The 15,503-nt window shown below is 34.7% G+C and overlaps 1 protein-coding gene across 4 annotated transcripts; it reads left to right on the top strand.

Annotated features, from left to right (window-relative positions):
* The first annotated feature begins 100 nt into the window (after nucleotides 1-100).
* LOC117789752 (neprilysin-2) lies at nucleotides 101-15,075 on the top strand. Of its 4 annotated transcripts, XR_004617928.1 has the most exons (11): nucleotides 101-216; nucleotides 310-413; nucleotides 10,735-11,252; nucleotides 11,632-11,846; nucleotides 11,911-12,087; nucleotides 12,163-12,539; nucleotides 12,719-12,751; nucleotides 13,714-14,123; nucleotides 14,181-14,431; nucleotides 14,500-14,945; nucleotides 15,037-15,063. XR_004617928.1 is itself a non-coding variant. In XM_034628871.1 (10 exons), the coding sequence occupies exons 2-10, from the start codon at nucleotides 397-399 to the stop codon at nucleotides 14,836-14,838; spliced, it is 2,337 nt and encodes a 778-aa protein (XP_034484762.1). In that variant the 5' UTR covers nucleotides 101-216; nucleotides 310-396; the 3' UTR covers nucleotides 14,839-15,075. The 4 variants fall into 4 exon arrangements, 3 of the variants coding, with proteins under 3 accessions (XP_034484762.1, XP_034484765.1, XP_034484763.1); XM_034628871.1 differs by having other exon boundaries at nucleotides 14,500-15,075; XM_034628872.1 differs by having other exon boundaries at nucleotides 129-154; nucleotides 14,500-15,075.
* The last annotated feature ends 428 nt before the right edge of the window (nucleotides 15,076-15,503 follow it).

Genomic DNA, 15,503 nt, shown 5'->3' with positions numbered 1-15,503 from the left:
ACCCATAAAAATATGTTGTAGAATTTTGGCTTAATCAGGTTTTAGCTGCTTTATAAACTAGGTTTGAAAGACGGACAAGAAATCTTTTAAATACAATTGCGCGTGCGGTTTGAGAGCTCAGTAGGCCGTCGTTCGTGGTTGAGTTCATATTAACGTTGAGTGCATATGATAGTATTCATTGGCTGTTAAATTCAAAATAGCTGTGTTGAGCGTTGTGTAAATTTTGCTTGTGTTTTCTTATTATTTGTGCCTTTAAATGTTCCTTACCACTGAATATCAACTAAATAAAAAATAATTTATCTTTAACAGCTAAGCAGCGTCTCGTTAGCGTTAACAAAATAAAAGTAACAACCACTTGCTCCGGACATTGAAGTCAATATTGTTAAAACGGTTAACATGCAAACAGTAATTAAGTAAGTTGTTGTCTCCTCTTACTTACCCTATACTACCCTACCCCACCGTGTCCTACACAATTGTATTGGCTACTACAAATATTTTACTGCTGCGTTTTCTTTATCTTTGTTGCAAGCCAGTTTCCATACCGTCCTACACACATTCACATTTAATTGTTTAATATTTGTTGGCGCGTCAAAAAAAGAAAGTTGAGCATGTTTATTAAAAACACGTTCCGGGTAGTTCGATATGTTTTTAATTTTTAGATGATGAAGTGAGAAAACACTGGAATGTGCAGGGATTGTTATCAATTATATTCCTCACAGGGAATTCTTTCAAATTTATAGTAATCTTTTGGCGATACCTGCTTTATTTGCCTCATTCTCAAACATTTTTATTTTCTCCAAACCCTTTGGAATGTGCCCTACCCAAACTAAGAAAAATGACTCGAATTGTTTGAGAATTGGCAGACTTATTAACTCTTGGCTAAATCTCTTGGCATTGTTTTTTTTTTTAACAATTGTTTTGTGCTTTTTATTTGACAATTGTTGTCGTGCTATCATACGTACGTACGTAATAATCACTGTTTATATAAAGGTATTGTTGTAAGTACATATATTTACACAACAATTACGGTTAATCGTGTACAATTCCAAAAGTTAGAAATTCGTTTTTATGATTAGTTGGATGATTTCAAATTCTCACGTATTAACGTAGAAAGTATGACATTTTATCTGAAAATCTTGCGGTTAGGAAAATTATATTATATTATAATATGATATGATAACTGTAATTCTGGTTCTACGTTTATTCGTATTTTTATATCCGAACAAAGTATTTTTGACCAACATAAGATATTAAAGATAAGGCTTTTCTATTTTTATTGAAGCGTTGTATACGTCGAGCAATGAACATATATTATAATGCTTTTAGCTGGCATGTTTACAATTATCGCATTTGTTTATATGATTTTTGCATCTCTTTTTAAAGTTACTTCGGAACTTTTACGTTAAAGATAACGTTGAGTGTGAGTTAAGAGTCGCACAATAAAAGCCTTTGTGGGTCCCCAAAAAATATCACACCTTCATATGTACATACTGGTATTAGAGGCTATAGATGGAAGCGTCTTACCGGTTTTACAACTTTGACTAATTCTGAAGCTGAGTCTGTATTTTATTTGTTTCTTTTTGAGCGGTATTTAGGCCAACTAAATCAACAAGAAATCCGCTAAGAACTGAACTTTTTAAGTCTTGGCTTTAAGTTTGTTTGGTTTTTGTTTATTTTTATTTTTAAAGAATTTGTTTTGTCTTTTTTGTTGCTGTTGCAGTTGGTTATTTGCTCAAATTGCATAATTAAATGCACGCAGACCTTAACGTGGTCAGCAGCAGCAACTGCAACTCCAATTATGGTTACTCATTTGGCCATGCGACTACGTTTTCTTTGCGTTTTCTTTTATTTTTTATTTTGGTCGAAGGTGAAGCTTGCGGTTGAAATCTGCCACGCCCCCAAGGCCTAAATGGCCATACCATATAAAGAGTGAGCTCAGCGCATATTATAATAGTAGACATATTTGTATCTACATACTTAGATCCTTAATACAAATGCAATCTGTATCGTATTGTTTATATGGCTTTATGTGGCTTGTCTGCCATCTGATTTATAAAATTTTCCGCATCTTACCAATCGTCGAGGTATAAATAACTCCATGAATTCGAATCGCTATCTTAGGTTATCGCCTTACCTTGGCCAGCAAATATTGTAAGATCTTCAGTGTACACAAAGATAATTAGAATTAATTTACTTTCATAGTAAGTAACATCAATAATATTGAAAAATGAGGAGAATGATAACCAAGAAACTGTTTGTATCATATATATAACCATCTTTAAATAATTAAGTGTATATTTTTGAATGATTCAGAGTGTATAAATGTGCAACTTTTGTAAAATACTTAAGTACTGATATAATTAATCATCTATCAATTAAAGTTAAGGGAAATAAGCCAAACCCAGATGACATGTTTATCAACATCTTCAGATACTTCATAGATGTAATTTACATAAATGAAAACTTATCTGTTTATCACTTTTCTAAAGTATCTAAAGCCCACTATTCCCTATACCTTAAGGGTATTATTAAGTCATCGCACAGAATACAAGAATTTTAACTTTTCGCATACATTTTGGCCAAATTCTTTTGAAGAATAATAATAACAAAAAACTTGATGGAACTTCGTAATTCTTTTTGGTAATTCTCTTTGTTTTGGTGCCAGTCATTATATTTGTCAGGTGCGTTCTTCAGGTGCATCGCTTCCTTATAGACGGAGCACATGAATCATTGAAAACCAGGCCAAAAACAAAATGCTTCGTAATTGCAAGAAATTTTGGAGCGTGTAGAGCACGTAATAAGCCCGGTCTTTGACTTCTTTTAAAGTAAACAGCATTATTACTCATTCTACACTTAATAAAACACAACCGAGAGTAATGCCAGGCATTTGTCACAGCCAAGTGATTGATGAAGTTAAAGCCCGACTCAGATTCAGGTTCCAGGTTCCAGTAACTCTTTCATTGAAGTCAATTACGTGTACTCGTTTGCTTATACATAATTGTGATTATTTGAAGTGGCCAAGCGGATTTTTGACGAATTACGGGAACCGGGAAGAGATGAGATTTGTACGTGACCCAAAAACCACTTAAAATCGGCCACGCGTCGACTTAACTCAGAATCATTTCGGTTAACTGTTAACTTATATAAGAAGACTTTGGTTCTTTTCTGATTCAATCATAGCACGGTCAAATATTGCCATTAAATTGCTCTTCGGTTGTTCGAAGATAATTAAATGGCCCCATTGAACTTGGATTTTGATGTAATTTGATTTTTGAATCTTGGTAGCTCAGTTAATTTCAATAAGGTTAGTTACAAAATAAATATTAGCTTATTGTACTTGCTCTCAAAATGTTTGTCCATTAGTCGCAAAACATAGAGCTTTGTACGTGCCACCCAAACATTTTTTGGGGCACGCCTCAAAGTTATCGGAAAACAACTCGTATAACAGTTATTTATAGGCGTACACAAAAAATTGATATTTTGATCCCAATCACCAATTTGCTGGGAAAATCAAATGACAAAAAATACTATAAGTTAATGAATTGAATGCCACATTTTCATACATTTCTACGGAAATAAATTAGACTGTTTTGAACCATATTACTTTATTTTTTCAACGTTAAATTTTATTAAAGAAACATAAGAAACATAAGATATTATTTAAGTATCATAAATAAACAAATTGGTAAAATTTGTGGGAACTCATGTGGAATCAGGGGTACAGAGATCAGCACTCTCAATATCTATTACTGACATTTCAATGGTTTTTATGGCTTTTTTGGTACGTTAGTAATTTTTGTACCGCTGCTAATTGAATCTGTGAGACAGTTAAGTGAGTTATGAACTGAAGATCTATTTGCTGTTAAAACTTATTTGTCACTAAGTAAAGAAAATATTGGTATAAATCAATTTTAGTGTGAGTTTTTATTTGCGGCAGTTGTATTATGGAGATTTAAAAGGTATAAACTAAATAATTTGCTGTATTGCTAATTTTTGTACTTCGCTGCTACTATTTGTACTTATCTATTCTTATTGTTTTTCTTCTCATTTTTCTCACATTAAATACTGATATTAATTATTAACAACATTGCGTCAAGATTTTGAGGTTAATCTTTGAAAAAAATTTAAATTTTCAGGCCTTTTGTTGTAGACACTAAATGCTGAATGCATAATGATTTACCTTGTCATTGAGGGATTGTAATTCGTATTCGTAACTCCCAATAATTGCCAATATTGTTGCCTTTAGTGCGGGCACCCACCCAAAAAATATAACGAAACAACAACAAAAACATTTCCAATTCGTTAACATGCAAAACGCACCTCGAAATATCCAATGAAAAACTCGGGGAGACATTTGACATATGACAACCTTGGCTTCTCACAGTTTTATCTATTTTATTATTATACTTTTTGTTAAGTATTTGGCAACAATGCAATATTACCGTTATTTATGTGGCAACGTCGCATAAAGTGAATCACAGAAAATGGCAACTGTCGCTGCACTTTTCAATGTTTTCAATGGGAAGCCAACGGAAGTTTGCTTTTCCTGCCCATCTGGTTGCCTATTGAAGGTAGCAGAGTAACTGGCACAACTTCCTGCCACGCCCAACGCCCACTACCCGGACAATTGCATTGTCGCTGATTTCTTCCTGTTGCAAATTGCGCACGTCCTGTTGATAAATAGATTTCCAAGTCCCGCTAAAAGGCTTTGAGATGCACTCGACTTAGGCCCATGATCAATTAAAAAACAGAGTCTAATGATATTATGAACGACGTTCAAGTTGAAACTGAGTGAAAGTTAAAGAAATTTAATCGAAACCAAGCAAAGCAACGTTATAAATGTTTAATGCAAACAAAGGGAAAAAGAAATGGCCAAGAAGAATCTAGTATCAAAAGAAATGCTTATCAAATCTGTATGTGGAACGCATGTGTGGTACCAAACGAGATGTGGAAGGCATGCAAAATAGTTTGGCTATATACGGTGCTTTTCAATATTGCGAGTAAACAAAATTTATAATTCGTTTTGGAGCACTGTGTCTAATAAATATTATTTATAATTGAAAATATGGACATAAATCATTGAAAAGGTAATCAAAATGTAATGGGATCATGCTCTGAATTTAGAATCTTCAATAATTTAAAAATCCTCCTAATGAACCTCCTGCAAAATTTTGCAGCCTTGCTTATAACTTTGGAACTTACCTCAATATGATAAGCAGACTAATAATAGATTTGTTTTTATTTACTACTTATATAGGCCTAGCTAGTCAGTTATCAAAAAATAAAGTAGATATTTCCCTAAAATGCGTCGCAGCTGCATTCCGGCTTTTTAATGAGCGCACACGCAGTTGCTTAAATGATATGACAGCTCTAATATTTCGAGCAATTAAAAATGACATCTAAAGCAACAAGCACAGACTAAGTACAATAACAACACTAACAAAAGAAACCCATTCGTGTGTAAGTCTCATCTTATATCTCGGGCCCAAGTCAGGCGTAATTAAAATGTATTAGGTAATTGTGTCTGTGCCACAAATTAACACTTGGAAGGCAATTTGTCGTTGTTTTTTGGTTTTAGATTGTTCATATACATATGTATGTATATGTATATATACCTTACCATCAAAAAAAAAAATAACAATAGCATCAACCAAAAAAATACTCAAAACTAGTGAGAAAGTCAGACAGCAGCATGCATGCATATTACAAAAGCCACTCAATTTGATGTACGAGCCCATCAATTTTTTGGTTTTTACATTTTACAATATTTGGTATACCGTATACGTAATGGATCTGTCACTTTTCAGACTAAAGTTCATAATAGCTGTTCGCACCGACTTCATACATGACCTAAAATATTTCTTACCTTTCTTTTTAGTATTAAACCAATACTCGATAGTTGGAATGATTTGTAAAGCTTGTTTTCATTCCGTATTCAAATTTTTGAGAGTCTGTATTTTCTAATATTGATTGACTTTAGTCTAAAAATAAAATTTTCCATCTTGAATCTTTCGTCCATTAAATGACAACTTTTTTTCTTGGCTCTGCTCATGAGATATTATTTACGCATCGCTGCATGAACTCTCATTTTTCCTTTATTAGTTCAGAATTCGACTTTTGTTTATTATCTAATTTTTTTAATTTTTCGCAGTGTGTCACAGCTGCATGTCTAACGAAAATGTATCTTAATCATAACTCAAAAACCTATAAGATATTTAGGAAGTGCGCTCACCATTTGCGATATTATTCAAACATCAAAAAAGGGTCTCAAAGAGTGTTGTGTCAATCAATGGTTTGCATATTAATAAAGCAAACGACAAGTGACACCAAAAACGATCAAAATCCTATTAAATAAGCAAATAAAAATAACAGAAAACTAAAATTTAATAAAAGATAACATTTTTGGAAAACCGAACATTTTGTACCCTTAGAGTTATATAAATGTTATGTTCATGTCTCACAAGCACGGATTTTAATTATATGTTGTAATAATAATTTAATAATAAAAATTAAAAATAAAATAAATTATTGTTGTCCGAACTTGACAAAAATCTGTTGAAATTAAAGTAATGGAATCAACCTGATTTAACTTAAGGAATAAAGTGTACCAAATTTGACAAATCAAAAAATTTTACGATATTTCTAGTATGGTTAGATGGTATTACTACCATCTAAAAGCTTCAATATGTAGACGTATTATATGAAGTTCAATGAACTATAATAACTCCAGAACTGAAATGATAGTTAATACCAAGAATACAGATTCTTACGTAAGATGTATTAACTTTAGGTTAGGGTATAAAAAACAAATAAAATCCCAAAAGGTACGCAAAGTTGCCAAACGTCATTCACACACTTCCACACACATATACCCTCGCACACACCAGCACGTGTGTGTGACGATGACGATGGTGACAACAAAGTGTCACGTCAATGGCAAAAATGCCGCCTGCACTTGACACATTTATTGGGCAACTCATAGACAAAAGCACAGCTTGAAATTGGCGCCCATTGACACGCCCCCAAATAGGGGACACATGTATAAAGTTTCTCGGGTACCGTACCTGAGCAATGTATTTATGAATAAAATACGAAGAATATTCACAATCAAGCAACCAATGAACAACATCAATGGCAACACACCCCCTCGGTGCGAGTCACACCCAGATAAAGATAAAGATAAGGATACAGATACAGATACCTGTACACTTACAAATACAAATACATCTGCAGATATAGTGTGATGTGATATCACTGTGATAAGACGCAACGAAAATGCGATAATCAATGCAAATCAGTTGCATAAACTCAGATGGTGGTACTACGAATACGAATAGATTAAAATGCAATTGTTTCCCGGCATCGGATCCAACGACTTATGGGTTTGGGTCTTGAGTAATGTATTCCCAATGAGGTAAGTGGATCGTGCTCGGAAATGCCGACGTACAATTGATGATATTGGTCAAAAGCTCAGGCACGATTTACGTCTAACTAAATAGACAGTTGGATAATGAATTTGTCAGAGAATTAACAGCTAAATCCATTGATTAAATTATTCATCATCAAAGTATAGCTAAAATTTTGACCAATTTTTATTAATGTTACGCGGTATCTACTAGTATAATGCGTTGATTTTTGCTCAGAGACTTAGTAATCCTTTAGTTCTTTATTTTTAATAGGGCATAAATTTAATTTATGATTTACAATCACCATTCCTGTAGAGGGTATATGCGTAGTCGTATATCCCTAGTCTATTCCATTCAAAAATCAATTAAATGGAAAAGAAGTATACTCAATATATTTGTTTAATCTACTCACTCAAGTGTAAAATAAATATGAATTCAACTGCAAAATATACTTGAGATCTGACTAATTTCAGTATTAATTTGCTGTTTTACTCGGTACAGTGATCTCTGGTAATGTCATTCAACTTTTTTAAGCGAAATGTCCATATTATGCCCAAGATGTCCAATTTACATAATGCACAATTCAACGAATTTCTTAAAGGAACAAAAAATAAGCCAAAATAATTTGTAAACTGGTTAATTGCTGACGTTGTTTTTTTATAACGTTTTCTGATATTAATTATGGAAATTGACATTTGTTCGATTTTTTTTAAACAAAGCGCGAATCATTAAGACAAATAATGTTTTTTTATTTTGAATTAGAGCTTTAACTTTAACACGCTTTTAATTTTATACTCTCACAGAGGGTATTACAAAAGTAACCTCATAAAGCTTGGATGATTCTTTTTATCTATTTGTTACTTTGAAAACTGAAATTTTACAAAATATATATTTAATATAGATGTCTTTTAAACCCAAATATACTTTTAAAAGAGTAAAATTCATAAAGGGAAATTTGTAACTTTTTTTTAGCTATTAAATATTTTGTATCAAGGTTGTCATTTGGTTTATTGCTCAGTTTTTGTTGAGTTGTTCCCGTTGTTGTTATTTGTATATGTTCCACTTGTTCAGTTAACAATAGCTAAAGGTTCAGCCGCATTAAACAAAATAATTGCTTTGAATACTAAATAGTTGTATGCTGTAGTTGTTGCTGATAAATTGTTAATTGAGTTTTTTTTTTTTGCAATCAGATTGTAGGCTCGAAACGCGTGGTTTGCTTACAGTGTTCTCTCAAGCATGACGCACAGAATATGGTTAAAAGAATTCGGACAAATTGTATCACATATATTTCTTAGAACTTTAAATACAAATGCAGCGCATCGGCAAAATTATAATGCTTTTTAACGCTGGTTTCTTAAAACCAATAAAAACACGCATTGAGAGTGTATAAAAACAGGACTGGGCTTCGAAGATATTAGCCATTTATGTACCATGAGGAAACCGGTAGAATACTTTAAAGAAGACGTCATTGCAATGCAATGTCTACACAGATTTTTAGAAAAGTTCCTTTTGTGCTGTCCGATTTAAAGAGAATTAACAAACGATCATAGCTTAAATGAAATATGATAAAGAAATATCTAAATCGTACTTAAGCTCAATTGCATATACATATAACGTGTACGACAAATATATGTACATTCAATTAGACAGTTATTAACACAAATCGGACTAGTTATAAAATCTCTTTTTTTAATTTACTTCGCACAAAAAGGGTGAAATATATACAAGCTACAAACGGATCAAATGTCACACGGTTATAAGTAGAGTTTCTAAACAGGATTTGGGATAATAAATTATTAATTTTTTTTTTTTTAATTTTTTTTTGATATATGAAATATGTAATTAGTTAACTGTGGAATTCAGCATGGTTCGCAAGTTGATGATAGGAGAACGTGGCAAGTGAGTTATGATGATGACCTTTGGCACAATAGCAAATAATGTATGTAATCAGCCATAAATATATTTATAGAGCCAGACTTAATCGCTCATTAAAAACGTATTCGGGCTCATAACTTTTGACTTTAGTGCGCATCATTATTATTTAATAATTTTCAAAAGTAATTGAAGCGTGCAAAAAGCGGCCACGGAAATGTTAAAATACATTGGCTAATATTACACAGTCCGTAAGTGAGTGTGTGTGTTTTAGTGTGTATCGAAATGGTTGTTTATCTCAGCGGCTAAAAGCTCAAACCATTTGTCAAATTACTTTTCAAACTGGCCCACAATATGTAACCAGTTTTCACAGTTGCAGCTCGATATCTATTTTTGTTTAACAACAAAGACCAAAACAACAACAACAACAGCTCTTGCAAAATTGTCAAATGTTGCTGACATTTGTTAATCGGAAGGAAGTTGCCAATTAAAGATAGACGCACTGTGCAACAGGTTTTTCCAATTTACCAGTTAAATTGATTGGTTAAATATTGCTAGACGAACTGCATAATTAACTAATAAATATTTTTTGCTTGAATTCTTGTTTGTTTCGCAACCAGAAATCGTCTGGAATTATAGCAGCTCCCTCGTTTAACTGATAAGATGGCAGAAACTCTTTAAAAGGTCGCATAAGTGAATATATTTAACATGTAGTTAAACTCACTGTTAACATAATAAAGCCAACGTATTTATAAATTTTACCAATATCGAAAACGTATATTTTTTTAGCGATAATATTAACTTACTTACTAATTTCATGTAGCGTCAAAATTTTAAATATATAATAAATAAATAATTTAAATTTAGATTTTAAAACTTTCTTTTTTACATTTAATTTATTATTAAATAACTATTTATATTTTTACTTTTATAACTTAACTCAATAGACTTCATCGACTTGATTCCAATTTATAAATAAATAAAGTATAAATTTGAAATATTTTTCTCGATGGCTTAAAAATTGAAATTCGTAAAGAATCTGCGCCTTTGAGCATTTACGAGCAACAGCTGACTTGTAGCATAGTGTTGACTGGTTGCGGTGTCTTCGATTTTAATGTCGGGGACTTCATATAAGGGGCAATGTTGATAAACAAGTTAAGAGCCAAAGCACGAGGCCGACACAAGATAAACGAGATGGCCAACGGGTGATAGCAAAAGAAAGAAACATTAGTAAAAAGAAAAAGTGAATTGATTATGGATGGATGACACCAAGGCGAGTCAACAAAAAAATCGAAAACAAGTTGACGCACAGTGAAATTTACTTGACTTTTACTTCGCACCCCTTTGCCCCCCACTATCACTCTCCTGTAGCGCTGTGTTGTCCGTTGTCTAATTGAGATTTATGTGGCACTTTTTTTTGCAACTTGTGTTTGTTTTTTTTTTTTTTGTATTCTAGGAATCCCAACTGGTGGCGACGACGCACCAAGTTGGAAAGGAGCCTGGTCATTGGGATTATCGTTTTGTTCCTGATCGCCGCTACGGGCTACGGTCTATGGATTTTTGATGCACTCAAGGCGAAAAATGGAGACTCCAATCCGCCAATGGCGCCACCACAAGCAACCGCTTTGCATAGCGATGGCACCACTATGAACAAGTTGCCAGTTACGACCACCAAGGGAAAATCGGATACGGATAACATTTGCCTCAGCAAAGAGTGCATCTTTACTGCCTCCAAGGTGCTTAGCAAGATTAAGCAGGAGGTTGAACCTTGCGACAATTTCTATGAGTTCGCCTGCGGATCATACCTTGAGGAGGAGAACATTCCCGATGATAAGGTGTCCATTAGTACGTTCAGCGTCATCTCGGACAAGTTGCAGGAGCAGCTGAAGGACATTATCACAGCCGATCGACCTGACACAGAACCCAAGCATTTCCGTCTGCCCAACTTGCTCTATAAGGCTTGCATGAATAAGAGTGAGTTTTCATGAATACTACGAAAAATTCCAAGACTTTAATTTTTGTATTTAACAATATTGTGTTAAAAGTTTAGCCTTTTAACTCTTACCGTTTATGCTCCACAATTATCAGTAAGACAGTCATTAAGTTATTCAGTCAGTAAGTGATACAGTCAGGACAAAGATTTTTGTATATCTGTAGATGTTGCTTAATATAATTTGACTTTAGATTGATTTTTAAACAGAGAAAGTATAATAATAAAATCATGATCTTAAGTTAAATAATTGTAATGGCTTCAAAAATTGAGAAGAAGAATTGGAAAAAAGAATATGATATTAATGTTAAATTACATTAAGGCTTGCATCCTTTATTGATATACTTTCTATCACTTCTGCAGCTCTGATTGAATCTCTGGGCTCCATGCCAATTGCCAAGATTGCGAAAAGCTTAGGCGGCTGGCCATTGATCGAGGGGGACAACTGGAATGCGGACAACACCTGGACTTGGCAGGAGCAGGTCAAGAAATTCCGGGCTGCCGGCTTCAGCATGGACTACATTATTGATTTCTCCATTGGTGTTGATCTGCAGAATAGCACCAAACGCATCATGGATGTATGTCTATATACATTTATATCCTGATTTTATACCCTGATTTAATTCCACAACTCTCCATCAGCTGGATCAATCCGCATTGGCGCTCAGTCGAGAGTATCTAGTGAAGGGCTTCAATGAGACGCTGGTCAGCGCTTACTATGAATACATGGTGGATATTGCGGTACTCTTTGGCGCCAAGAAGGATCAGGCTAAGGAGCAGCTGCTCCAATCTCTCGAATTTGAAATGGCACTAGCCAACGTAAGCTTCAGAAAATTCTTTAATTATTCCCATTGACATAAAATATGATTTTTTTTTTTTTTTGGAAATTGTTAGATCTCCTGGCCCAATGAGAAGCGTCGTAACTCCTCGGAGCTGTTCAATCCCCGTACCCCAAAGCAGCTGCAGGCCGCCTATCCATATGTTCAGTGGGTGGACTACATGAATGCCTTGTTGCCAGACGGCCTCAACGTGGAGGAGGATGAGATAATCAATTTGACCGTGCCGCCGTTCTTTGAGCAACTGGGCAAGTTGCTGGAGAAGACGCCAAATCGTGTGATCGCCAACTACATGATGTGGCGCATTCACGCCTTCTCCATTGGCTTCCTCAGCGAGGAATTCCGTAAGCGGCAACTGCAGTATGCCACCGCCTTGTCAGGTCGGCAGGAGCAGGAGGCGCGCTGGAAGGAGTGCGTCGATATCGCATCTGGCAGGTAAGTCATCGAGACATCTGTTGCTCGTTAAGTTTATGAAGTCTATGAAGTTTTCGTTTAGACGATTTTTTGGTGATGTTTGTTATGGTAACATTCCGCTACGTTGTTCAATATGCAAATTCTTCTCCATGTTTTCGTTTCTTTCTTTCTTTCTGATTGATTTCTTTGTGATTTTGCAGTGACTTTGAGGAACTTGAAGCAGATCCTGATAGGTATTTTCAGATAAATATTACCCAAAATTTCAATCATCTACAGGGTATAGATAACTTACACCAACACATTCACACATACATATACAGAAGCACATAAATACACAAATACACATACACATATGTTAACAATAGACATTACAAATTGAATCGTTGTTATAAATCGTATATGACTCCGAGATTCCCCCCAAAACTGGTAATCAAACATACATATGCATAAGAGAATGCATTTGTTTTATTTTCATATTCAGTCGAACTACCTTAAAACGAACCGATCAACATATACATATAGGCATTCCATGGTGACCAAAAACTTAAAATTTATCAAAAAACTCACATCTCTTCAAATGCACCTTTGCACTAATTTAGTGTTTCTACATGTACCTTTTATTTTCTGTATTCCTTGATATTGACATCTAAAAATAAGAGAATGTGCTACTACGGATTCTTCAAAAGTCTCTCTTGCATCATTCATAAGGTAATCAAAACACAATGGAAACTTTCCAATCCTGACAAATAAGTAACTTTCTAATAATCTGAAATGTTTCTTGATTTTTTTCTGTAAAATGTAATTTTTGGAATATTTTCAAGGACGGGTTCGTTATAGGGCAGTATCACTGTATTGCTTGCATTACGTTTTGCTTATTGTAGTTTTAGTGTTAGCGAAATCCGAGCTTAGGCGCCCCATTGCTTTTTTTTAATAAAGGTATACCGACTCTATTTTTGTTGAGTTTCGAATGTATATATTTATTAATCTCGTTATGCTAAATGTTATCATTAACATTATCATTTTATGTTTCCACTTTCACGTCAAATTCTTTGACTGTTCAACCATTCCAATTAAAAAAATTGCACTGACCATCAACAACAACAACTACAACAACAACTGGTTCAACCTACCACACAACAACATCACATGCAAATATCGAATAATTTAAATCAATTAACCAAATATTAAATATCAGCCTTGGCATATCGGTGGGCTCACTCTATGTGCGCAAGCATTTCCATCAGGACTCGAAAGTGGAAGCCTTGGAAATGGTTAATAATATACGGAGTGTGTTCAACGATATTCTCGATGAGGTTAACTGGATGGACGACAAGACCAAAAAGGAGGCCAAAGAGAAGCTGCACAGCATGGCCACACACATTGGCTATCCCGACGAGATGCTCGACAATGATAAGCTGGCCAAGTACTTTGACAAACTGGATATCAATCCCGATAAGTACTTTGAATCCTTTTTGGCCATGAACATCTTTGGCACGGACTACTCATTTAACAAGCTGCGTTTGCCTGTCAACAAAACCGATTGGGTTCGTCATGCCCGCCCAGCTGTTGTGAATGCCTTCTATTCATCCTTGGAAAACAGCATACGTAAGCTTAACACATTATATATATACAATCGATTCATATTATCTTCTTCCTTTCCAGAGTTCCCGGCTGGCATACTCCAGGGTCACTTCTTCAGTGCTCAACGTCCCAAGTACATGAATTTTGGAGCAATTGGTTACGTGATCGGTCATGAAATTACCCACGGATTCGACGATCAAGGTCGTCAGTTTGATGTAAAGGGTAACCTGCGGGATTGGTGGCAACCAGACACACAGAAGGCGTACCTGAAGAAGGCTCAATGTATTATTGATCAATATGGAAACTACACGGAAAGTGCCACAGGCTTGCATGTAAGTCACTTAATTGTATGATCTTTTAGAGCTGATGTTTTAAGCGGTTGAATCTGTTTCGTTTTCAGTTGAACGGCATTAATACTCAGGGCGAGAATATCGCCGATAATGGTGGCGTCAAGGAATCCTATATCGCCTATCAACGCTGGGTTGAAAAGCACGGGCCGGAACCGAAATTGCCTGGCCTGGACTATACACCTCAGCAAATGTTCTGGATCTCGGCCGGCCAGACTTGGTGTGCCAAATACCGAAAGGAATCTCTTAAAATGAGAATTACCACAGGCGTACATTCGCCCTCGGAGTTCCGTGTGTTGGGCTCGCTGAGCAATATGAAGGACTTTGCCAAGGACTTCCAATGCCCAGAAGGCTCGCCAATGAATCCCGTGCAAAAATGTGAAGTGTGGTAGAGACTAAATGTTGTACGGTTGTAATTTCATTGAATATGTATTCGTTAGAGTGTGTGTGTCTACGTAGTACATTAAAATGTATTTTAGATAATCGACAAAGACATGTTAACGATCAAGCCCGGAATCTAAGGGCCTATCTCACGTAGAAATACCATTACTATCCCTAGCGTATGTATGCTAAGTGAGCAGCATATTATAAGGCATTAATTTAATAAAGTTTGTTTTTATGTACCAGTATTTTGCATTTGAAAATGTTTAATTAGTTGATGTGAAAACTGCAAATCGTGAATTTGATTCATGTCAGCTAAATCAGCCTCTGCCGGTTCTCTGAATCAGCCCGAAACGCTTTTAAGATATATTTTATCTTTTTAAGTTTCACGTGAAAATAATCAAAGAAAGTTTTGGAGAAGGGATGCAGAGATGCAACGATCTATTCTCAAGAATACTAAATACTAAAACTTCGGTTTACTAACGTACTCATACAAATTTTTTTAATGATTGAGCCTTATGGCTTTGTTTTTTTTAGTATTAACAATAAAATATTGTCATTCAACAAATTGAAAAAATTTCACAAAGAAACGTTTTTTATTGTGCTCACTGTCGAAAGCTGCCTAATATTACACGCAACAGCTTTATTTAACAGTTGCACAACAGCTACACTTAAA

Source organism: Drosophila innubila, assembly GCF_004354385.1.
Source record: "Drosophila innubila isolate TH190305 chromosome 3R unlocalized genomic scaffold, UK_Dinn_1.0 2_E_3R, whole genome shotgun sequence".
NCBI lineage: Eukaryota > Metazoa > Arthropoda > Insecta > Diptera > Drosophilidae > Drosophila > Drosophila innubila.
This window is presented reverse-complemented; position numbering and strand designations above follow the sequence as displayed.